General features: G+C 37.0%; 3 protein-coding genes across 4 annotated transcripts in view; 2 read left to right on the plus strand and 1 right to left on the minus strand.

Annotated features, from left to right (window-relative positions):
- Positions 1 to 2,114: 2,114 nt before the first annotated feature.
- irx4b (iroquois homeobox 4b) lies at positions 2,115 to 6,739 on the plus strand. Of its 2 annotated transcripts, XM_051872822.1 has the most exons (6): positions 2,115 to 2,855; positions 2,959 to 3,111; positions 4,454 to 4,693; positions 4,801 to 4,913; positions 5,041 to 5,357; positions 5,689 to 6,739. In XM_051872822.1, exons 2-6 carry the CDS (start codon positions 3,067 to 3,069, stop codon positions 6,270 to 6,272), a joined length of 1,299 nt encoding a protein of 432 aa, XP_051728782.1. In that variant the 5' UTR covers positions 2,115 to 2,855; positions 2,959 to 3,066; the 3' UTR covers positions 6,273 to 6,739. The 2 variants fall into 2 exon arrangements, with proteins under 2 accessions (XP_051728782.1, XP_051728781.1); XM_051872821.1 differs by having other exon boundaries at positions 2,115 to 3,111.
- Positions 6,740 to 14,055: 7,316 nt separating this feature from the next.
- On the minus strand, positions 14,056 to 16,499 carry ndufs6 (NADH:ubiquinone oxidoreductase subunit S6). The gene is made up of 4 exons (XM_051873157.1): positions 16,296 to 16,499; positions 16,017 to 16,070; positions 15,747 to 15,869; positions 14,056 to 14,225 (listed from the first exon to the last, which is right to left on the minus strand). Exons 1-4 carry the CDS (start codon positions 16,437 to 16,439, stop codon positions 14,157 to 14,159), a joined length of 390 nt encoding a protein of 129 aa, XP_051729117.1. The 5' UTR covers positions 16,440 to 16,499; the 3' UTR covers positions 14,056 to 14,156.
- Positions 16,500 to 19,357: 2,858 nt separating this feature from the next.
- The window catches only part of lpcat1 (lysophosphatidylcholine acyltransferase 1), a 30,275-nt gene continuing 22,916 nt past the window's right edge, over positions 19,358 to 26,716 (plus strand). Inside the window, exon 1 of the mRNA XM_051873156.1 lies at positions 19,358 to 19,697. Coding sequence (XP_051729116.1) covers positions 19,578 to 19,697 — 120 coding nt within the window. The 5' untranslated portion in view covers positions 19,358 to 19,577. The remainder of the gene's footprint in view (positions 19,698 to 26,716) is intronic.

Below are 26,716 nucleotides of genomic sequence, written 5' to 3' on the forward strand. Positions count from 1 at the left end.
TTTTAAAAAGCTGCTCACTGAAATGGTTCTTCTATGGCATCACTGTGAAAACCCCCTTTTGAAACCTTTATTTTTAAATGGTTAGTTCACCCCAAAATGAAAATTCTGTCATTAATTACTCACCCTCATGTTGTTCCACAACTGTAAGACCTTCGTTCATCTTCAGAACACAAATTAAGATATTTTTGATAAAATCTGATGGCTCAGTGAGGCCTGCATTGCCAGTAAGACAATTAACACTTTCAATGCTCAGAAAGCTACTAAATCAATATTTAAAACAGTCCATGTGACTACAGTGGTTCAACCTTAATGTTATGAAGCGACGAGAATACTTTTTGTGCACCAAAAAAACAAAATAACGACTTTATTCAACAATATCTAGTGATGGGCGATTTCAAAACTTTCCGAAACAAAGCTTTACGAATCTTTTGTTTCAAATCAGTGGTTTGGAGCGTGTATCAAAGTGCCAAAGTCACACCCCTAGCGGTGAACCATTGAAATTTCGAAACACTTATGATGTAACGAAGCCTCGTTTCCTGAAATCACGTGACTTTGGCAGTTCGATACACGCTCCGAACCACTGATTCGAAACAAATGATTCGTAAAGCTTCGAAGCTTCATGAAGCAGTGTTTTGAAATCGCCCATAACTAGATATTTTTGAATAAAGTCGTTATTTTGTTTTTTTGGCGCACAAAAAGTATTCTCGTCACTTCATAACATTAATGTTGAACCAAAGTAGTCACATGAACTGTTTTAAATATGTCTTTATTAGCTTTCTGGGCATTGAAAGTGTTAATTGTCTTGCTGGCAATGGAGGCCTCTCTGAGCCATCGGATTTTATCAAAAATATCTTAATTTGTGTTCCAAAGATGAACGAAGGTCTTACAGGTGTGGAACGACATGAGGGTGAGTAATTAATGACAGAATTTTCATTTTTGGGTGAACTAACCCTTTAAGAGTGTAATATTTCTTGAATAAAATAATTTCTTATTACACAAATATTACTATGTCATATGTTTGCATATGATTAATAACAATTCATTACCAATATTACAACCAAAAGATATACTTGCTATGAATGCTGGGCTCATAGATATTCACTATAATGATGAAAGTAAGTGTAATGTTATCATTGCAAATTTAAATGAATTCACTTAATGCTGCTATTAGCTATATTGTTCTGTTTATTTGTTGTCTGCTTTTTTCTTGGGCTAGTAAAATGCTTTCTATATAGATTTATTTCATTCAAGTATGTACTGATAAATTTATACTCTCAGAGTTCACCAGGTCTTCATTCATAATGCACCGCACAAACAAGAGTGCCTTATTCTCCTTTTCTGCAATTTCATTTCAATCACTGTCTTTTGCACTTTTGGCCTCAACAGCGATAGAGTTTGTGTTGAGCATTATTAATGATTCAACATAAAAAGCATCATGGAACCTACTGGTTTTTAAACCAATTTTAATAGTGATTTTGCATAAAAAAATAGGCTATACGACATAGGCAAATTACTAAATAGAAAAGTCATAAGATAAAATAAATGACAGTTGTGCCACCATCATGCAAAACACAAATAAACTGGTTCACTGAATGCAGAAACAAATAAGATGTCCCTTCTTTACACAGATGCGGCACCTAGCAACATTGTAATCAATTGTGTTACATGCGCTGTGACCTATAGGCAAAAGGGAAAAAAAGTATGAACACTGAATTAGATGGCTACAGTGCTTTCAAACGGGGGATGTCTATCACTGTTTCAGTCTCTAATGAAAAGACTTCTGGACCTCAGGAACAAAGTGTTAAGTAAATGCACTGAAGTGCCCTCATGCATTATACATATTAAATGAACTCTGGCAGGCCAAACCTCTTAGCCACAATGAAGAAAGAGTCCAGAGATGGCTGAGAGACACATTTGTACTGTATGTGATAAAGGATTGATTGATGTTCAAAAAAAAAATATATATATACGGGACTGAAATGTGACTGTGCTGCAACTGTCTTCACAGCGTCACTTTTAGAATTGAGTTTTAAAAGACTTATTAAATGAAAAAGATCTTTACCAAAAGATAATAATACGTATATATATATATAGTTCAATGAAAGTTCAATGGAAAGTTCAATGGAAGTCACTTCCTAAAAATACTGTTTTAGGAAATAATGCTTCAAAGATAAAGATAGTGATAAAGACATTTCATATAGCCTATGCCACTTTTGCTTTTTTTTTTTTTTTTTTTCTTCAGGTACTTTTGCAATTTGTGGAAACACATTATCATGTTGTTTTGAGAACATTTAAGATGACACACAAAACTCTTTGCTATAGTGAAAGTGATTTTTTTTTTTTTTTTTTACTATAAATCATGTGTTTTTCTCTCCTGCAGTTAACAATTTAAAATAATTACCAGGTCTGTTTTGATATCGATCTTAGACTGTTTTTTTTTTTTTTTTATGTAGGTGTTATAATTCAGAGATTTTTTTCAACCAATCCAATGTTATTTAATGGTACAAAGTGTTTGATAACTACATAGAAAGGCAATTATGGTAATCGTTTCTGGGCGGTCATCAATCATGTGCGATCGAGCTGTCTGTGCACTGAGTCAGATGTGTGATTGGCTGCTGGCGGGCAGGGAAACTGAACACGTCCTCATTAATGTGAGCGAGACCCCGCGGGCTCCTCACGAGGACACAAGCGCATCGTTTGACTCTGAAGTTATGAGCGGCTATAAAGTGTTCCGCTGTGTGAACAACAACTTTCTCCGTGATTCGCGACAATTCGCGTTTGTTATCTGGACCTTTAAATCTGATCCTGTGACGTCAGCGTCACCGGTGTTTAAAACAACGTGCAACTGAGCCAACGTTTGTTATGATTTTTTTCAACTTCAACTATACCGCTGCACCACACTGAATCTGTGTCATACTGCACTTTTTGCTATTTGTATTGTTGTTGTTTGTATGAAAGACAAACAGAAACCAGGAAGGGACGTTTACCTTCAGTTAATGGAAGATTTTCTTGATGAACGGATGACCCGCAGCTGGACTGCAGCTTTCTCTTTGCTGGACTCTCATCATGTCATTTACACAGTTTGGTTATTCATATCCTGCAGCACCACAGGTAACTTTGTTTTTTTTTTTTAAACACTTTCACACTTCACTTTACAGTGCTAAAACTTGTCACAAGTGCTGGATGTTAATGATTAATTGTGAATGCACCAATTAATTAAATGTAATTGAGTGATTCTTCAGGGGAAGTGGATGAAAAGACTCCAGGATGATTTTAAAGAAATCATGGAATCATATTTTTTTCTTAAGTATAGATTATAATACCTTCAAACTTTTATTGTATCTTTTTAATTACTTAAAATAAAATTAAAAAAAAAATACTTAATGAGTGTTGCAAGGTTACACCTGCTAATGTCTCTATTTTGGGCTTGTCCCTCATGGAGATCTTTGAACTCTGCCTTTATAATGAATTTATAAAAACTGCTAAAATCAGGAAAATTCAGAGAATTTCTTCCTTTATACTATATTTAACTTCATATTTTTCTTGAATTTATATTTCATGATTTTTCAAATGATCACATGAAAATGAGATGTGACAGGGAGGCATATCTTTGCCAAAAACAGCACAATGACAGATGTGAAGATCATAAATGTAAAGATTGAAAGATTGAAGATCTGAAAGTATTTTTTAGAAGATATCATTATCAAACTAATCAGTAATGTACACTCTTAAAAATAAAGGTTCCAAAAGGTTTTTTTTTTAAGTGATGCCAAAATGTTTGGTTCTCCAAAGTACTTTACAGTGAACAGTTCTTAAAATAAGAACATATTAATAATCTAAAGAACCTTTTTTTTTTTCACTATAAAGGACCTTTTGTGTAATGGAAAATATCCATGGATGTTGAAGTTTCTTTATGGAACCATCAATGCCACTACAGAACCTTTATTTTTAAGAGTGTATTTGACATTTTAATCTTTAAACTTTTTCACATTTATTTACATTTTATGTAATTTACTGCTAGCTAACATGTTGTATTAGCAAGTCTAAGACTTAGCTTTTTGTCCAAAAAGAAAAAGAATTCATTATTATCCAACATCATTGCCCTCAATATATATATAAGTGACAATCTCACATTATTTAAAATCCATAAGGCCATGATCAGATATTTATACCAGGACTTGTTAAATGTTTGAAGATAAAATAAACGTACTGCAGAAGTGTCCTTTTCCAAGATTTCATGTAGTCAGAAGTGAAGAATCACCCGATTGCAATGTAACAGTAACTCTGTATTGTGAAACTAAAATCAAGTGTTTAGTTTTACTTTTCTAACACATATGCAAGTATAAATGTACAGCATTTTTAACGCATTTAAAGTCATTAATAATCTAAAGGCTGTATAGTGTTTTATAGTTTTCAAGGACATGATATAGCCTGTTCGTCCTTTTGTTGGCAGCTTTTAATGTCTTCTAACGCTCTGAGCACCTGCTATGAGTCTAATGGTTCTCTGCTGGACACTGGAGTGGCACCTTCTCCTCAAAACTCGCTTTATTGCCCGGTATATGAAAGTAGGCTTGTGGCCTCCAGCCGGCATGACCTGATCCCTGCTGCTGTCTATGGCAATTCCTGTTCAAAGAGTCACAATTATGATACCTACAGCACTTATGGTCCAGATTCAGCCTCATGCTATCCTCTGGTACGCATTTCATTTGTTCATTTCAATAACAACAGAGGTGAATATTACCTGCACTGTCATCATCAATGACCTCTTTTGTGATTATTTACATTTTTGCTTTATATTAGGGTAAACTCAGTGAGAAAGATGGAGTGGAAACAGGACATTCAAGAGTTACCCAAAGCTCTGCATATTACCATTACGACTACCCAATTGGACAGTACCACTATGACAGATATGGGTAAGAATGATCACCTCCTTTTTGTTATTCTAGAGAAATTTAGTTGCATCAATGGGCTTTTTGCTGAATTTTCAAGCTATTGTGCATCCAGCTTTAAAACAAATAGACTACTTGTCATGTTATTTAGATATGGATCTGTAGATGTGGGCACAAGAAGAAAAAATGCTACCAGAGAGACCACCAGCACACTGAAAGCATGGCTGCAGGAACATAAAAAGAACCCGTATCCCACCAAGGGCGAGAAGATCATGCTGGCCATCATCACTAAGATGACCCTTACGCAGGTGTCCACCTGGTTTGCCAACGCACGCCGAAGACTCAAGAAGGAAAATAAGATGACGTGGTCACCGCGCAACAAGACCTCAGATGACAAAGAGTGTGACGACCAAGAAGATATGGACGAATCCCAGGGAGAGCTAATAAAAACCGAAAGAGAATTTAATGGTTTGTTAAACTTTTATTGATGTTATTCTTTTTTTGAAAAGCAAATATTGTACATATAGCCTAATCATTGTAGCGATAAAGTTAGGTCATCTTTGGTAGTTGTTTTAATTAAAAACAATGTATTTGTAATTGATATCTAGATCAGTCAATTAGTTACCACCTCAGGTGAACGCAACTCACCTTTTAAGTGCAAATATTGTTTGAAAATAGACCTACAGACACTTAAGCCTACAGCTACCACCCAGAATTTGCACACTGCAGTTACAGTTTGACATTTAACATTATTTTCAGTGTTTTATAACCTGCTTAAATATTTGTTTTATAACTCCAGACAACCAAGGAAAGGATGATACAGATCAACTTCACAGTGATCTGGACGATTTCGATCTAGTGGAATCAGATGGCTCTGAGTGTGAATCGAAACCATCCTTTGTTATGCATGTTCGCTCCGAGACCAGTGAATTTCCAGATAACCGCTTTAAAGAATCCATTACCGAGCTCCCCAGTGGTGTCCATGAATTTAGTGAAGACCAACTGCTAAGACCAACTGCTGAAGACAACCAAACGGCAAAGTTCTACCTTCAACAAGGCCAAAAGACCATTGAGACCAAGCCAAAAATCTGGTCTCTTGCACAGACTGCTACGTCATTAAACCAAGCCGATTACTCATCATGCATGCATAAAGGAACGTCGTGCTCTTCTTCAAACTGTGACTCAGACATAAAAAGGAAACAAGAGTCTCCAGTGGCCACTCTGAGAAACTGGGTTGACGGTGTGTTTCATGATCCTTTATTCAGGCACACCAACTTCAACCAAACTTTCAGCAACTCCACAGAGTTATGGACTGAAGCCATTTCCTCACAGAATACCTACCATGAACACTCAGAACCTATTACGTCCTCTCAGCAGCTGTGACGCTTTTTTTATTTTTATTTATTTTTTTTTATACTTTTTTAATTTTTTTTTGTCGCACCATCACAAAATCAACACGCTATGCTTTGAATCTAATTGTGCTAATGCCTTATTTATTAGTTTCATTCTGTGAGCTGTTGTCATATAAGACCTCCTGAAAGTCTGATGAACTTTATATATTAGGACTTACCAACACAGCAATGTAGATTTAGGAAGATTGGCACCTTTTCACTTAAAAAAAATCTGATTCTGTCTTTGTAAAAGAAAATGATCACTGCTGTATAATAGCACAGTACACAATTTCCCCCAATCTGAAGTCTCAGTTGTTTTTAAATGACATTGCTCAGAAATAAAGAGTCTTTTTGTGAAGAAGGAAAAAAAAAGAGAGAGGAGAAAAAAAGTTTGCTGTCCATGGTGCTGAAATGCTCCCAAGTGCATGTTGGTCACTAAAGTTGTTTTATTCAGTTGCATTAATTGTTTGATTGACGTTTTTCCCAGTGGAAACACACAAGATGATTTTTACATACAACAATAATTTGAACCCTTCCACACAATGTCCTATAGACCGGGATGTAAGTTAGAACCACTCAGTCATGACAAATATAAATACTCAAGGGGTTCTACTGCTAAACTGTTACCTCAATGGTACCTCTTAAATTCATAGTCAGTGAAGCATTGTTTTTCATTAAGTGTTGGATATGGCAAGCTGTTTTAACATTTATCACTTAAAACTAATTAATACTATAATTAGTATATTTGTTGTCTGGTGCTTTCATTATTATTTTTAATTACCAGTAATTAAGTAGTGACTTGCAGCTTTTGTCATCTGTAGCTATTTATGAGAAATCTACTAATTGTTACAAACAACACCATTCAATGAGTACTACAATAAAACTGGAATAGACACTAGTATCTATTTGCATACCAGTAAGGCCTAAATAAAAAAAAATAGTATTAGTTCTGGATGATGCGACGGAAGTCACAGTGCAACGACCCCAGTGCGCTCACCACACACCAACTATAACTGGACATGAGAGAGAGTGATAAAGCCAGTTCAATGGATGGGGATTAATAGGAGGCCATGATTGATAAGGGCCAATGGAGGGAATTTAGGGAGGTCAGGTACACCTCTACTCTTTTTATAAGAATTGCCATGGGATTTTTAAAGACCACAGAGAGTCAGGACCTCGGTTTAAAGTCTTATCCAAAGGATGGTGCTTTTTGTAATATAGAGTCCCTTCACTATACTGGGGCATTAGGACCCACACAGACCACAGGGTAAGCACCCCCTGCTGGCCTCACTAACACCTCTTCCAGCAGCAGCCTAGTTTTTCCCAGGAGGTCTCCCATCCAGGTATTGACTAGGCTCAACTTAGCTTCAGTGCGCAACCAGCCTTGGGCTACAGGGGATATGGCTGCAGCAAGTAAAACTGGAATAGGTACCAGAAACAACTGGAATACACACTATAAACTGAATAGTTGACATCTGATGCACAGATCCCCTTACAATTCAAATTTGCAGTGAAATAACTACTACTGGAAAATGACGACACAAAGGAAAAGTAGTATTTAATGAAGAGCTACTAGTTCTGAAAGATATGGTCAATACTTGCTAGTAATCAAAAACTACTAGTAGCAGAAAAAATATAAGATAAAATGGCTTGCCATAATGTCAAAAAGGAATTGGTGCCATTTAGAGCCACCCGAGAGATGCGCAACCCCCCTGTGAAACTAGATGGTAACTTTTTAAAACCAACCAGGAAGAAAGACAAATGGTGTTTGACAGTCTAATCCTAACCCCTGGTGAGAGAAGTGAACTTATGATTTAACAAATCTTGAATGAAGTAGACAGATTGGCCTCTCACTCTTTTCATCTTTGATAATTTAAAATCCCCATGGTCCAGATAATTGGCACAGGCATGGATGTCACACCATCATTAAATGTATCAGACTGAAGATTTTTCAAATAAAATCGACATAGATATTTGTGTGAAATTGTCCATTTGTCATATATATATATATTAAAGCGTGCAATTTTTTTACGTTAAGCAAAATAAACCATCCATCTATATTTCGTAGAAATCGTTGTTTATATAAAATTGCATAAAAGTTTTGGCAATCGCTCATTGTGTGTTAATTGCGCGCTTCAAGCTTGCCCTAGATTTATTTATTTATTTGTTCAATCTTTCCAGTTTGAAGCTCGGGATGATGATGATAAAGTATTCATTAGAACAGAGGAGAAACCTGCCACAACCTTGTATGGGATTAACGATTTTAGACTGAATTATTCAGGATGAATTCATCCGAGAATTCCTTTCTTTTTCGGCTTTATAAATAACTTACATATATGGTAATAAATAATGACATCCAGGCATTCAGAAAAGAAACTTGGTGCACACTAAAGAAATAGGAAATCCCATTTTCGTATTTAAAGTTAAAAAAGAACTCAATTAGCCTGTTCGAGACATATTACGATTTTTTGGTATATATTTGGCAAAAACCACTTCCCTATCGTTGTACTAAGTGTAGTTGTTTTATGATCTCAATCCAATCAAAGTATAAAGTTTTCTATAAAAGAATAGAATGTTATCAGAATTTTTGAAGGGGGAAAAAATCCATACCTTAAACTTTCTCAGTCTAAGTTAAACTAAATTATTTTTCAGATGTAAATGTACGCATTTGCTGCATTAATGTTGTACATAAACCTTAATGTATGGTTTAATATGTAGGCCTATACTTCTGATGCATTAGCCTGTTCCTACATGGTCTAACTTCCAGCATATGGGAATCACAGCCAAAGTATTTAGAGTGCTAACTCAACAAAGTGTCTCCAATGTAATGTCATTGTGTCTCCTTAAGTTATTCACGATTTGGATTACAAGGTTGGGATGTGTTGAGATTTTGTTCTAAACACATAAGGTCAAATAAAACACAGGCATTGCAGCGTTATCTGCAAGCTGTAAACATCTTGATGTCACAGGTCTGCAAAAGCATTAGATAAACTAATTTGTTTATGATTTGTCTTATTCAGAGCAATTATCTTGCAACAGCAGAATAATAAAGCAACAACATACACATACAGTATGCTGAAAAATATGCATCACTAAATGTTAACAAAACAATAGTTTTTCTTTCATTTCTGTTGGAACTCGGTCCTAAATCATAAGTAGCCTACGCACACACATAAACTTTCTTGAGGAAGTAGTTGGAGGAGTCTGTGCTAGCTTTGAGAAACATGACACAGTCTCATGAGTAAAGGTCATGACTCTAGTACATGGGGCAGAAGGGAATTAGTGCAGACAATTAGGTGAAGTTAGCGGTCATATCACAGTGCACTACAGTTTCTTTGTGACAGTTGGGAGAGTAGACTAATTATAAGGAGAAGCAGCCAATCCATTCGTGTGGTGAAAGACTGTTCTATGAATTACATATAATAAACCTGCAATATTTGAAAGGCCCGTTGTGGCATGCAGGGTGGGGCCGAGAGCCGCGGGAGCCGGTGGTGCAAGTGTTAAAGGGATAGTTCACCCAAAAATGAAAATTACCCCACAATTTACTCATCCTAAAGCCATCCTAGGTGTATATGACCTTCATAAAACGTACTCCACGCAGTTTCGGGGGGTTAATAAAGGCCTTCTTAAGTAATCGATGCATTTGTGTAAGACAAATATCTTTATTTACAACTTTATAAAGTAAAATAACGAACTTCCGGTGCGACAGCCATATGCATTCGACTTCCGCGATGTAGTTCACAATTACATGATGTACTATGGGTTATAATAGCGTAGTAGGTCATGGCGTAGGTATAGAACGTCATGGCATTGTGTACTAAATCGCGGAAGTTAACGCTTTTTAGACGCAAGTCGAATGCATATGACTGTCATTATTTTACTTTATAAAGTTTTAAATAAGGATATTTGTCTTACACAAACGCATCGATTTACTTCAGAAGGCCTTTATTAACCCCCCAAAGCCGCGTGGAGTATATTTTATGATCGATGGATGCACTTTCTTGGGTTTCAAAATCTCATCCTCCATTCACTCCCATTATAAAGCTTGGAAGAGCCAGGATATTTTTAATATAACTCTGATTGTGTTTGGCTGAAAGAAGAAAGTCATATTCACCTATATGGCTTGAGGGTGAGTAAATTATGGGGTAATTTTCATTTTTGGGTGAACTATCCCTTTAATGAGCATCACCTGTGCACAACACCGGTCTTGAGTCCCACAGAGGAGCTCCGAAAGAGGAATGACGACAGTGAAAGACGAGAGAGGACCAGGCCTGGACTTTATGTTGTTGTTTTGTTTTAGTTTATGTGGCAGTTGCTCGTGAGGGGCTGCTGATTTACTTTCGTTTTGTTGTTTATGTTAATTTTGTGATTTAAGTTACCTTTACTGTTCTCCGGTTTCCGCCTCCTTCTTCCCTGAGCCTTAACATTGTTAAATTGGTGAGGGGGATCGTGGTTTTGAGGAGGCCGGGCAGCACGAAGTAGCAGTGACCGCCAGCGGCTGCCCGAGGCGGTGGTGATGGAGTGTCTTGCCGGAGCAAAGAGGGGCGGCTGCCGTCCATGAAGGGTTGGAGGAGTCGCCACCGTTCGCCTGAGGCCGGAGCCTGCTGCCGTCTGCAAAGATGGGGAAGAGCAGGGAACAGGGGGATCACTGCCGGTGTACTGACAATTTTTGCTTCCCTGTCAGATGTTGCTAACTGCCAGTAGCAGTAGGGAGCAAAATTTGACAATAAAAAAAATGCTACCTATCAGATTATGTGTAAAAACCAAAAAAAGAAAACAGAAATAATAAGATGCATCATTGTTTGAAACCCAAAGAAGTCAGGTGGTTCAACAAACAACACTACTATAGGATGCACCTGTGTTTTCTCATTGCGGTATTTATTATAAATGATTTTTTTTGACATCATTCATTATTTTTTTCTTCTCTCCTCTGATGACGTGTCTACTGGCGTGAGGATGGGACAACCTGTCACTCACATGAGATCACAGCAACAGCAAACCAAAATGATCCAGCAATACAATCAATTCCTGATGGACAAAATCATGTCCCGCCCTCCATTTTTTCTTGTTCGATAAGCAATTTCACTTGGATATACATATAGGGAAGAAAAGACAATCACAACTTCTGTTTCATGCCCACTCTAATAACTCACTTTCATATGATCATAACAATTTAGATCAAATTAAGATTTGATCAAAGAATGGAAGATTTGTGAAATTTGGTTTTGAATAAAATTTTGGAATAAAAGAACAGCTCTGTTACAGTGGAAAGAAGTGGTGATAACATTGAAATGTCATATACACCACAAGTTCTACAGAGCAATTTAAACCGTGAAAGACAACGTTTTTTGTGATCCTGCAACATCCTTCTGTATCTCTGCTGGCTCCATTTTACCTTCATGAATAATAGAGAGCACTTTTCTATGCAGCACAATTCATATGCTCAGTTTCACCCCAAGATTTTGCTCAGAGCAATGTTTAAACTAGCCAACCACCTGCAATTTAGATGCCTCCTGATAAAGAAAAAAGCCGCAGCCCTTAACAATGAAGCCTTCCCCTTACCTATCACACATATTGGACAGGACAGAGCGCAGATGAGGGTTAATTGGCATCACGCTGTCTCCTGCCTTCTGTCACCAGCCCCAATTATAGCAGCATGGCTGCCTTTCTCTCAACCTGAGGGGCCTCCAGCCGGAAAACTCAGTTCCACTGCATGCACCACTAGAGACCAGGCTTCCTCCACACTGCCACAAGGCCAATTTGGCATGGCCATGCCGGCAGAGAATACTCTTGATGAAATATATATATGATCTTCCTCAAACATGTATTGTTCTGCACTAGTGTTTCTTATCAGACTAAACCCCCCTTGACATTCTCCAAACTTAGCAGGAACGAGACAGGAACGCAGCTCACCAGTGCTTAAAGATGCAGGTTGCTCTGTTCTTTCACCCTTTGCTCCTTTTCATGTCGTCCTGCCCAGGCCTGCATTAAGAACATAGGGCCCTGGGGCTATAGCAAACCCAAGGGCCCCCTTTCATAGTAGCCTATTGGTGCCACGTTGTTTTCTGCCGCATGAATAATTCGTTTTTTTTTATTTTTTTTTTTTATAACATCTTTAACATACAGAGATACAATGTATTGTATTTCTATACAAAATATAAAAATATTCCAGGCTAAAACACATTATAAATGCATTAACACCAGATAGGAGCTCAAAGCAAACAGGTTCAGCAACAACTTTTGCGCAAATGACTGCCTTAAGGAGTTTACTTCAAATAATTTCATCATTAGAAAGTCTTCTTTCTGTGTCAAGAGGGGAATCATCAGGGCTGGGCCGGGGCTAAAAGTCAGCCCATCTGGCTCACATGTTTCCCCATTAATGTTTTGCTTGGCTAAGTCTTTTAAATGGGAATAAATTAAGTACAGAAACAAATAGGCTAATAATATTTTTGAATTATACTGCAAATGTGTTTAACAATATTAATATTGCAAGGCTCTTAATTATTTCATTAATAGGCTATTTTGCAGTTTATTAGAACTGAACGTATCTACACAGAAAAAAAAAAAAAAAAATCTTTGTCCTGAAATGTTACTAGTTCTTGTATAGAATCCAGAGTTTAACTGTAAGATCATGACAGGCAAAAACCAAGCATTATCATTGGTTTCTATAACAACAACAACAACAACAACACTAATACTGATAATAAACTATAATAGGTTATTAATGAAAAACATCTTAAACACTATAAAACATGCTCTATAAATGTGTCTTTTTTTGCCCTTATAGTAACTGCATGGTAATTTTTATAGTGGTGGCGCTGTGTGTATTGAAAAGCTTGTATTTACAGTTGTGTACAGTTTACCTCGACAATTCAGCTTACACTAAACTATTCGCTCTGTTTTTAGCTAGGTTCATCGCACAGCCTTTAATGTTGACACATCATGTTGCCCTTGTGTCGATTCAAATGAGTCAAGCCACTTGTTATCGCTTCAACATAGCGGCGAAACCGTCAAGCGAGTTCATCAGCGCTGTGAGGGAGACGGTCCAGTTGCTCTCACGCGCTGCGACTGCTGGATGCGCGCTCCTGGTGGGGCTTTGTCGATCGGTATTCAAAATTCAGGTGTTCCCGGTGGCCAGTCAATCTACTCCACACAGCCAATCACGGGCCCCAGCCCCGCCTACTCCGGCCTAGAAGTGCTTCAGAAACATCGCCGAGAGTAAAATTAATATCATACCCTATACCTAGCTACAGAGTCTGTCGGAACAGGAAAATGTCAATTTCTGTATGCGAACTGACCGGTGTTATTTCAGAGCTAGAGGACAGTAGAACACTATCTGATTATACACGAGACCTCTCAGATCATTTAAGGCACCTATGTAGCCTATTACTTTCACTATAGGTATGGCATATTTGCTGTCAAACCAAAAAGAACCTTTTACAGAATTACTCAGTTAAGACACTTAAACGAAAAACATGATAATAAAGATATAAATAAATATGATTTGTTTCTCTCTTTTTTTTTTAATGATCACTGAGGTAAGCTAAGCCCGGTAGTGACATCAAAACCAGGTGTAATAGGAGATAGCAGATCCAAAACACACTGAAAACTTAAATAGAAAGTGCTGACAGCATTTTGCAAAGACCACGTGCGCCCTCTGTCCGTGAATGCTGGAAAAATCATGTGCAGGATTTTGCGACCTTGAGACGCTTGCTTGGAAAAATGCAAAAGACATCAGAAAACAACTAAAACCATAAATAATGAAACGCTGAAGCTTTTGTTGTTATATTATAGTAATATTTTATTTTACAGAGAAAAGAATTAGGTATTTTCAAATGTTAATAATGTATAGCCCACACAAACAAAAGACAGTTCTTCAGTGATGATGCTTCTGCTTAAACTGCAGCCCACAGTATCCACAAGTGCCAACTTTGGTGTCCTTGTCCTGTGAAAAGATTGAATTAATTAATTCATGATACAATAATAAATGTTACATGCAGCGTGACAGCAGACATGTTTTAATCTCTAAACATTTGATTAGTTCAATTGACGTGCTTAATTTCAAAAACGTGAACCATGCTTTTAAGTTAATGGTAATTAATTAGTCAACTATTCATCTCAAAAACATCTTTTTCACCTTTGAAGGGCAATGCGAAAGGGTGTGGGGCGCTACTGTCACACCAAACAAAAGCAAGCAACTAAATCCCTGTACAAAAGGCCCTTCCACAAGGAAGTTCGATGGTCACCTCAATTTTGTTGTTAAAGATCATGTGATCCAGGGTTGCACATCATTCATTTTGAGGTAATTTTCATTCATTTTGAGGTAAATTGTTTGAGAGGTTTCCTGGGAGTAAAACTCAATTGGGGGGGAACCTAATTTTGAACTGCTGCTATGTTTATATGGTAACCTTCTCATTCACTTACTTCCAGGGGCCTGTACCATGAAGCCGGCTAGCCAGGTATTCACTGGCTAGCCAGGTAAGTTTCAGATTAGTTTGCGCCAATCCTGGGTTTTAGGTACCATGAAAGTGACTTGGCTTTTAGCGGTGTTCATCACCATAGTAACTTACGCTCCACAGCTAACCTGCTCCGGGGCAGGTTATGTTCTGGGTAAGAGATCTCAAACCGAAATTGGACCAGTCAGATGTGAGCAAAGTGATACTGACACATCCAACGCAATAAAGTCATGCCCCTGGTTTCACTTCCTCCAAATTAAAGGTCACTACATAGTAAAAACAAATATTTAAAGATGAAATTGTCTGGCTTTGATGATAATTAGAATTATTTTATGACTTATATAATTATTGTATGATCTATATTATTATTAATCCATTACACACAAGCAATTTTAGTTTAAAAGTTATTATCAAGCATTTAGTTTAAATGAATATTAATATATACAGATCATATGTAATATAAATAAGCTGTAGAATCAATAGTTAACTTATTTTTACAAATAGTTAAAAATGACTACATGTGACCTTACATGTTTGAGTCTCTATTGCTATATATTATCAAGCAACTATATAAACTAACTTCACATGTTTCACTTGCACTGATAGAGCAAGATCATTTCTTTTATTTTTCCTCTTTCATGGACAAGTATTTTCTTTGGTGTAAATGCATTTAAATTCTTCATCTTCTTCAATCTCTTAACCTTCAGCAAAAGAGTTTTGAATCACGCTGGCTTTCTCACGAGAAGTGAATCAGAGTTTCTCTCTGTTGCAAGGCATGTGATTGGCTGTTCACCACTGATGTCACGCATTCATGTGCACGCGCTCCACAAACTCAGGATCAAAGCCTGAGTTGACAGAGAAAGTTGACGATCAGCATCATGGTACCAACAAAGCTGGATTGGAGTGGTTTGGTTTTGTCAACTCGAAACTAATCCTATAGCCTTGAGTTTGTTCAACTACCATCATGGTACAGGCCCCAGGAAATGTTCTTATATAAAATATGCGTTTACCAAGTTGATGTAAACTTTAGGGTGGCCGAGAGCCCCTCCGCCTCCATCACAGGACACCGTTCTTGACTCTACGTATGACACTGGTTCTTCTGCAACCAAGTTGATTGCAAAGTTCTCATTCACCTGCACAAAGTGAACAAATAATATGAAAAATATCTGAAAATATGAAATTGAAAATATCTGAGTGAACAAATATCTATCTATCTTTAGAGTAAAGCAGTGCAGTATTAAAATTATTAAGAGGGTCAGTAAATAAATAGTTCTCTTTACCTCTTTTTGTCTACCGATGAATCTGGCTCTTCTCACATCATTTTCGTCATAGAGCTGCAACAAAAACAAGAAGCATACGGAATCACATCAGTCTCATCATAACAATGACAGAGGCAGCAGCATCCTTCATCATTCACTAAGTTTCCACTAAAAGCACAAACTACGGCAGAACCAATTATTATTTATTCTGCAAGATGAGAGTCAATTCTCACAACAAATGCTAATAGAGATAAACAGACGTGCACCGAATCCTTTAAAGACTTTAAAACTGTGCCTCACCTGTCCTGTGTGAGTCACTTTTTCTCCATAATTAGAAACCGGTACACTGTATTGCTGAACTGGAACTACAGATAACCTCATGCCATTGAGCAAAGCCTTCGTATTTTTACCGAAGGACAAGATCCTTGGAAGGGTGGCTGCCATGTTTGCCTGCTCGTAAGCATTACCCAACAGGCATTGCTGTGTGTATGAAAACGCTTCATAGTTCTCTGCTGACCCCTGCTGGTCGAGAACAACTGAATTAATTTATATTTTGTTGATTTGTGCGTTTAAATTATTTTCCCTTTACAATAGCTTATGAAAATGTATTTAGAAAATCCACTCGTTATTTTATGTAACAAAACAACATACAACAAAACCGCTATAGTCACAAGTTTGAGTCAAATGTACTGCGCATGCGTGCGTTATGACTTTCCTCAAAGTCATTACGTCACAGGAACTCGTACAGTTTCCGCTCGGCAGAAGCATGCTACCTTCTCATGGATGCATTTGGGATTAAATAGGTTTATATACACGTTTCTATCGGTATATTCAGACAGGTATGAGATGCATATGTTTTTGTTTGTATGTGTAACTATAATCATTACATTTATATGCCGTTGAAGAGAAAGTGTTCAGTCTGACAAGCTAGTTAGCGGTCCACTAAGTGCGTAGTCTATTTTATGCAAACTTTGTTGTAATAAAGCCTTCTACATTTCCTCTCAGTAAATTCATGTGTGGAAATAAGGTCAGTCCGTATTAACATGCAGCTCTGAATACGAACTAAAAGGAAAGAATGACAATTAATGCCAGTTGTAATCTAGCAAAAGTAACGTAGCAAGCTAACGTTAGCTATTAGTTTTATTTTTTTTTAATAGCAAATTAATCAATTATTATTTGAATGTTCTTAACTTTATTTTTATTTTGTCAAATTTTTGAAATCTCATTCCCTGCACCTGTACTCAGACCATAACTCAATACTGTTTATATGTTAAAACGGGATAATAAACATTCCTACAATGTTCTGGCAGATTTTTTCCCCCTAAACTTTCTTTTATAAGGTTTCAGCAGTTTTGTTCACCATCAGATATAATTGAAATGTGAAATCATTTACAAAATATGGTCATATAAATTGGTAATACAAGTCAGCATTCATCCAAAAAGGAAGTAATTGTGTGTTTTCTGTCAAAACCATCATAATTGATAATATATTGTTTTGCCATAAGAAATTGTTTGAGGTTTTTAGTAATTTCCCTAATTTTAAGTAAATCATATTAGCAGCTAGCAACACCAGAAAAATATATGGGTTCTGCATTTAATAAATGTGCGATAATGCAAAATAAGGTCATTTCTGGAAAGAGCTGGAAATGCAGTTTAAATTATGCTGGTCAAGTTCATACCTATTTACATTAATTCATATGTTCAGCTACTACAAGCAGGTGAAGTTTGATTTAGGGGACTAAGTTCGCACACCTAAATGTTTTATTTTCTGTTTCACTAGGTGTTGACACCATGGCACCACTGTTGCTCCCTTGTCTTTTTGGTTCCTTGACTCGGCAGTTGTCCCAAGTTGCCAGATGTGCTGCTTTCGGCTCCTTACCTGCAGTAGGTGCACAGAGATGTATCTCCACCATCACAGCTGCAACCATGCAATTTAGTAGATTCGTCAACCCAATGTGTAAGCCTCACGCGGCTTTCCTCTCACCCCTGCTTGGACAGTGCCAGCAGCTCCTGTGTGTTCAGCCATCTGCTGGCATGAAGACAAAAACAGCTCTTAAAAGACGCTGTAAAGACTGCTTTTTCGTCCGCCGTCGTGGAAGGTTGTTTGTTTTTTGCAAATCTCACCCCAGACACAAGCAGCGGCAGGGGTGAATTAATTGAGAGCTCAATGTGTGTTTTCAAATGAGGACTTGAGAATCACTTGTCTTGATTGGTGTATTGAGCTTGTAAAGATCATAGTTTCTAATAAATATTGACATCTGCATCTGAAAAGATGCTCAAAGGTTTTGAGAATTATTCACTTTTTTCATATATTTACATATATATTAAGGAGAGCAGCTGTTAACTAAACCTAATTCAGACCTTATTTATGTATGTAAACCCATTGAATATCATAGAGGTTGCTTAAAAATAATTCAAATTAAGACTTTTGCCACTGAATCATGCACAGCTATTTGTAAACTGGTTTGTCTGGCAAGCAAGTTTCAAGGAATATTTAGCTGTTTAAATGTCATAGGGGAATAACTAGAAAAACATGTACTTGACTCTTACCATGACATTGATTTCTCTGACTTTTCCAGGTCTAAAAAAATAAAAAATAAATAAATTATAAGGTCTCTTGATATTTCCTGGTTTTTCACAACTGGGCATTGTGAATTTATGAAGATATATTATCCGTTACCAGTCATTCATTTGTACAGCAGGGGGCGATGCTACACTGGTGAGACTGCAAGCGTTTTGACTCAAATTCTTTTTCCCAACCTAAAGACTTTTATTCTTTTGTCTTTTTTTATTGTAGCATATATAATAAGCTCTAACATAAGCACTTCTATTCTCAGAATTTCATATAAAACGCTTTAAATAGATAAGCATGAATGGAAACTAATTTGAAAACATGCATAAGAAAAGAAAACCGATAAGCTTCAAATTATATGTAGGCAGAGTTAAATAATGGTTAGAGTCCTTATTTGAGCTCTGAACGCAGGAATGATCATCATTCACAACACCCCTCAGCTGTGGCCTGCTGTGGAAAGTTGTTATGTTTACAAGATCCCAACGGGTTAAGCACGTGCATGTAAATGATTCTCTTGGCAATAGAGCTGGAACTAAACAGTTTTCTGCCACGAAAAACTGCCATGTTTCTGCCATGAAAAACACCGAGAGTTTTGGTTGTTTTTTATTTGTTTATTTTAAACTGTATATTGTCAGACAAAAACAAAACAGGCCAAATATACCAAAAACAAGGGTGAGAAGATCAAATTAATAACTTGTTAAAACAAAACAAATCCTTCCATTATATCGTTATAAAATCCAGCGCTTAGATAGGTTAGATGTGATGTCAGAACTTGCGTTTATCACGCATGCGCACGATGAAAACGCGCATGATGCTGCTCGTTCGGTAAATTACAGGAGTGGACAGCGTCAACAGCGAAGCCAAACACTGGTTGTTTAAAATCGACTTGAAGCGCATATAAGACCAGGAAAAATCCGAAAAGTTATTTAGTATATAAGAGGAGCACCGCGTGGACGCATTTGCTTTCCCTTTCATTATTATTTTTAAAGATACATGTTTACTCTTTCAGTATGAGGATCCCTAACAGAAAACTACACACGGCTGTGGACGGAGGAGACTCGGGCGTTTCAGCACACTTTAAAAATCCTTTCGTGCACGAGTTGAGATTTACTCCTCTGCAGAAACTCAAGGTAAAGTAACTGTAAACTATAAGCCATGATTTAGATTTTTCTTCCTCACTGAATACATCCGTTGGAGAAAGAGTGGAACGTTTAGCAGAAGTTGTGTTCGCTATTTCACGTTACAGCACGCTGGATGTGATCTGTTTAGGCTACGCTCGTCGTGCGTCATCTAAAATATGCAGAAAATCTTACTGTGTGTCCCCAATTCAACCCCAATTGTGAAATCTATATTATTGTTAGATTTAGAAGTATATGCTGTTCTACATGGGGTTGACGCGCAATTCAAAGTGAACTGAAAAGCATCCTGGCGTACCATGTTTAAAATACAGATTTACTACAGGTTTTTCTGTTACTCAGTTTGTCATTATTATAGGACTGTCAAGATGTATTTCCGTAGTGGAACAGCCTGTTGTTATAGTATGAAGCACTTAGTGGAGGTCATGATTGGTGATACATATGCTGCCCTGCATGCCCACCAGGTTTGGGTCTGTAACAAGATCAGAAATTGACAAGAGATCAGGGCAACTAGGAAGGCATTTCCTAAAATAAAATTAAATGAACAAACTGACGCTGGTCTGTAGAAATATGCATCTTTTATAATCTAAAACTCACACAAAGCTGTCTAAGATGATTATGGTCTTTTTCTATCTTTGTGACTTAACTAATCAAATATGTCCATCATGCAGAATATCTTCTTTCATTGGTATTCTAATGCCACTTACATGAAAAGCGTTTTTTATTTCCGGGCACTTTGTTGCACTGGGTCCCCATGATCCTGGAAATATCAGGCAATTTCAAAAATGTGATTTCTAGGCTGGGGGAAATTCTTAAAATCTTAAAAGGGCATGGAAAAGTCAAGGACATTTCTATAGTAAATACAGCCTTTGCATCACATATTTCTTCAGCTAGAAATTACGCTTTGTTGATGAAACGTATTTCACAAAATTCATGGAAACTTAGAACCCTGAATTGCAGATCAGGTTTAAAATCAGCTCATATTAGACGCACAGTGGCACTGTAAAAATACATTTTCCTCAATCATCTGTGTCTTAAATTGCGTATTGTTTTGTTGTGGAGCTGGACATGGACCTCAGCTTGAGTCATGGACTTAACAAGACCTCTGAACGTGTCCTGACTCCTGCCGCCCATCACGAAAACAAATGTGGCCCACGATATGCCGACCACCTTTAAAAAATAACTTCCAGTTTTACAATTGTTTATTGTTTTTAAATTCATTTAAAAAATGTATCAAACAAATATAAGTTTGTACTATAATGTTTTTGTTGTATAAAATAATTTTGGTGATCATATATTATTTTCAGACATGCGCACACTATGTACTCACACAATTATGCTTTTAACGAACACTTACAAGCGTGCACTTCAATTAGCAGCCATTAGTTCGGTAAAATTAGGAATCAAAATGGACAAATTTGATATTAGAGGTGAAAAACGAAATGAGGAAAATGCCAATGAAGGAACACATGTGAGTTGTAGCATCAGCAGAGAAGGTATGAGAGTGTTGAAAGAATGAAAGATTCAGTTTGCTGTAGAGCTGCACAATTCTGGATAAATTTTTTGTTTCAAATAGAGATCAACAATTTCCCACGATTCTGAACAGGCAACTAAACAAAATAACATTTAATTTACTAGAGGTTCTGACAAAATGTTAATTGCTGCAGTCTATAAATTTGAATGAATGAATGATTCAATGACTCATTCATAAATACTTGTTTCATTACTGGATAAATCAGCGTTTTTTGAACTAATGTCTTGAATTAATGATTCAGTGACAAATACATTTAACAGTCACTTGTTGCCACCTGGTGGTAAATGTTATCATTATTTGATGCGTCATGTTACTTTGGTGATTTACTGAAAGTGTTTTACTCTATTTTGGTCACTTCTGTAGACATCAGTGTTTATATCCAAACTACAAACTTCTATACCAGTTCTTCTGTGATGAATATGAATATTTGTAGCACAGAAATAACAATACTGTGTTGTTGAAAAGACTGTGGAGCTGTTTCATGCCTATACATGACAACTGCTATCTCTGGCTCAGCAGCAGCGCCAACGCAGATTTAAATGTTCTGTTGTGATTTTGTCAAAGGTTTAATAAACACAGGCGAATCGTTGTCATTAAAGAATGAGATTGCGTGGGTGTCTGAATCAAGATCACGATCTTTTAACAATTAATCGTGCAGCTCTAGTTTGCTGTCAGTGAGTGAGATGGGCAGCCTTTCTGTTTGCTTTGTAGTAAAATATTGTGCGTATGCAAACCCTACAATTTCAAAAGACATTTCGATACTACCCATGCAATATTTGACAAGAAATATCCACGTGGAAGTGAGCATCTTCCGTGCTAGGTGGGGTCTCTATGGATTGGATTTGTTGGTCCAGCACATCCCATAGATGAATTTAGAGGCCAGGGCAACACCTTGAACTCTTTGTCATGTTCCTCAAACCATTCCTGAACAATTTTTGCAGTATGGCAGGGTGCATTATTCTGCAGAAAGAGGCCACTGCCACCAGAGAACACCATTGCCATTTAAGGGGTGTATATGGTCTGCAATATTCTTTAGGTAGGTGGTATGTGTCAAAGTAACATCCACATGAATGCCAGGACCCATGGTTTCCCAGCAAAACATAACACTGCCTCTGATGGCCTGCCTTCTTCCCGTAGTGCATCCTGGTTGCCGGTTCACCAGTTGTCCTTCCTTGCACCTCTTTTGGTATGTACTAACCACGGCATACCAGGAACACCTCACAAGACTTGCCGTTTTGGAGATGTTCTGACCTAGTCGTCTAGCCATCACTATTTGGCCTTTGTCAAAGTCACTCGGATCTTTTTGCTTGTCTATTTTTCCTGCTTCCAACACATGAAATTCAAGAACTGACTGTTCTCTTGCTGCCTAATATCCACCTCTTGACAGGTGCCATTGTAAAGATACAATCAATATTATTCTTTTAAAGTCACCACGAAATCAAAATTGACATGACAAATCTTTTTTTTTTTTTTTTTTTTTTTTTTTTACACAGAATGTTGCAGTGTTTATTATGAATGATTTATCAGTGCACATCATTATTTAAAAAAAAAAAATCAATATGCCCTCATAATCTTTAACCCTAGACTGAATAAAGGGGGTCGGATTGACCTGGCATGCTGTGATTGTTTTTTTTTTAAAATATTTTATCAATGAAAACATTTATTTGATATTCCATGAATTCTTAAAAAAAAAAAAAAAAACAAGTGTTTCTGACCCTCATCAATGTAATTTTCATATTTTTTGTTCATAGGATGGGGAAAAATATAATGTTTACCCTAAGAATGCACAAAGGGGGTCAAATTGACCCGTTTTCATTTCCTATGGATTTTTGACTCAACACAGTATAAAATCCTCCACAACTGACTGCAAACTGGCATTCAGATGTGCGTCTACATTTTTTTTTTTTTTTTTTTTTTCCCTCATTCCAGAATCTTTCATTTGGATATACGTCACAATAAGGAAGAAAATACTATCACAACTTCTGTTTCTTTCATGCTGACTTTAAATAACATTTCACCACTTTCCTCGTGTTGAGACTACAGAAGTGAAGCGCCAAACACCAGCGGTAAGATATATATATATATATATATATATATATATATATATATATATATATATATATGTATTTTTTTTTTTTTTCCTCCTCAGATTTCAACGTAGGTATGTGAGAAACCTCAAAATCCTGCTCTCCTTGTTTAACTGTCATCTCGATCCTCTCAGCTTTTCCTGTTGTTTGTGGGAAATGGAAAGCAAAGACATCAGTTGCTATCAGACAGGAAATCCACCAAAGCCACTGATTTGATAATAGATCCACTTATCCTCACATTTCAGCAGGCAGAGAGACCCTTTGAGAGGACAAGTACAGTCACATTTCATAAATCTGACAAGGTCAGATAATTGGTTACTAGGAAGTAGTCAAGTGTCTGTTTTATTTTTTTGGTTCCATTAGCCCACTGCTATTTTCTAATATAACATTCTTACACAACAGCAGTTTGAAGGATCCAAGATAGGCTGTGATGATTCACCTGATATCCATATGCATCAGTCCCAAAGGTAAATGGATCTTTGTGGTATTATGCAAGATATTTTTAATAGGCCTTAGGGTTGCATTTGAAATGCTATGAAAAAGCACAATGTCTGTTTATAGCATTTGAATCTACTTGCCATATTGTAAATCTTAAGAAGTAGGCAATACCTTTTCTTTGCCAGCTCTTGTACATGAGAGGAATCCTCTTCAGGCTTCCATTCTAAAGAACTCTTGGCATTAATTTTGTAAGCCTTGCTCACTGTCAAGTGGCAAGCTGGTAAAATCAATTAAGACCAACAGAGAGATCATGAGTAGGCTTGGAAAAACATTTGCATAAATGCTCCATCATGGAAACCCACTCTTGCTCACTCTGGTTTCTGTTGTTCCTGATGGCATTGCTTCATGTACGTGTCATGACGAGGGTGCTTTTTACTGTTATGTAACGTATCTTTGAGCAGCTATGGTCAAGACAAGTAAAATTCCTCAGATTTTCTGTACTGTAACTGCTCTCCAGGCGATGAGCTGTAACATGAGATTCGTCACGTCACTGTGTCTGGAGGCACTGTAAGTCTCGGTGTGTTCCCTGCAGTGAGCGTAGATGTTGTTAGAGATCACGATTGATGGTGATCCGAAGGGAATGTGGAGTAATCAACAGCTAGGGTCTCCTCAACCGTACGTGGCTGTGAAGTGCTTTCAGTGAGAATTGATCTTAGTTGATGCTCACTAGAAGGATTTACAAGAGTCATTTGCCTTGTAAACATGCATGATTAAGATTGCATGGCAAACAGTGTGTCTTTTAGATGACCAAGACTGATCCAACAGCTTCCTGCTGTCTTGTCTCCACACACTCTTTGATTGGTGTAATGTGATTGTTTACAAAGCAGATTTGGGTTTTGGCTTAGTTAAATGATCATCGGGAAGTCATTGAGCTCTGTTTTGGAAGGTCCATAAACTCCTACAGTTATCATCCCCTACTTATGTTACATAGTCTGACAAGTCTGTTGACATGAATGTGGGTGATCAGGTTTGGGCATACCTTAAGTATTCTATATCTTGGAAAAAAAGTCTCAATTCATATAGCCATGCTTCTCTCAAAATGAATTTGTTCTCAGCATTTATTACACCAGAATAATGATGATGATGATAAATGTTAGTGTGTGCATTTCTGAGATGGGCACTATAACTGCTCTTTGTCATTTGACTTTAAAGCTTTATAATGGTAGTGAATGGCGCTCATGATTTTGGGAAGAAAAAAAAAAAAGCCTAAAAAAGTGCATCCATCATAAAAATAATCCATACGGCTCCAGGGGGTTAATAAAGTCCTTATGAAGTGACGCGATGGGTTTTTGTAAGAAAAATTTCCATATTTAAAACATTATTAACTATAAAAACTAGCTTCTGGCACATGGCCATACGCAGCGATTTGCGGCTGAAGCGTAACCCCTGATCTGACACGTGACGCGATGACGAACGCTGAAGTGCAGAGAATAGAGCAAAACAAAATACCAGTCATGAGTTAGAAATTTTTTAAAAGCGAAATGTCAGAGGATTTCAATAAAAGAGAAGAGGAGCTTGAGTTTGTTGCACAGCCCTATTTGTTTGACCGCGGAAGGCGTCTAAGCTTATGCTACTCCTACATCCTGCATCATGCATCGCGTCAGGGGTTACTCTTATGGCGCAAGTCGACTTATGTAGGCCGTCTACCAGAACCTAGTTATTTTAGTTTTGTAAAGTTTAACATATAGATATTTTTCTTACAAAAACCCATCACTTTGCTTTAGAAGGCCTTTATTAACCCCCTGGAGCCGTATTGATTATTTTTCTGATAGATGGATGTACTTTTTTGGGCTTCAAAATCGTGAACGCCATTCACTACCATTATAAAGCTTGGAAGATCCAGGATATTTTTAAATATAACTCTGATTGTGTTTGTCTGAAAGAAGATAGTCATACAGCTAGGATGGCTTGAGGGTGAGTAAATCATGGGATGATTTTCATTTTTGGGTAAACTATCCCTTTTAAGAAGAACATTGATGATAATATTAAGAAATGTTTCTTGAGCTGAATGTGAAAGATTTACGGTGTCAGCCGCTTTCAGTTATTTTAGTTGTTCAAATACAGATTTTTTTTTTTTTTTTTTTTGTCATAGTATTTTCATTTATTTTCATAATCATGTACACTTTTTTTTTTTTTTTGTCACTTAAATAGTGCCGTAAACTGTAAAACTTTCTTATTCTTTTCATTGTACGCGCGAAAAACAAACTATACATTGGCCTGATATACTTCAAGTGAAATCAAAGAAAGAACTGGTGTGATGTCATTTAGAACAAAATCAAGTTTATTTGAAGTTTTTTCGAGAGTTCGAAACAGCTTGCAAAAAGCGAATTTTCCGGAAAAGATCTCTTCGCCTGGTAAATACCTTTGAACTACCATTGGTCCGTGGCGATTACATAATAGGTTAGTATGGCTCTAAGGCTCCGCCTTCACTGAGGTAAAAATCTTCATTTCTTCTGTTCAGACTGTCGAGTTCAGATGTGAATAAAAACATGAACACACTGGAGAGCTGCTTTAGAGTAGTAATTGAAGTTGTAATTTTAATTGAAAGCAACTGACGCAATCTATTGTATAAAGTGCTATATAAATAAACATGACGTGATGTTACTTGACTGGAGAGCCCAATTGCTGAGCTTGTGCAAACATATCCACATGGTGTGTTTATTTAATGTATTAACATATTCATCTAAACGCCGCTTTCGGCAGCATGGGTGGCATTGGGATGTTCACTAACAGTATACCGCTGCTCAGGTATTTTGAACTTCTTTTTACCCCCAAGTAAAGAACAAAAAAAGTTTGCCATGAGTATATCAGAGCCTTAAGTGTGTTTTCTTTTGACTTGGACCTGTAAGCAACCCTGCTGGAATACCCTGGGAAAGCCTTAACAAGCACTCAGA

This window comes from Ctenopharyngodon idella, chromosome 19 (genome assembly GCF_019924925.1).
Source record: "Ctenopharyngodon idella isolate HZGC_01 chromosome 19, HZGC01, whole genome shotgun sequence".
NCBI lineage: Eukaryota > Metazoa > Chordata > Actinopteri > Cypriniformes > Xenocyprididae > Ctenopharyngodon > Ctenopharyngodon idella.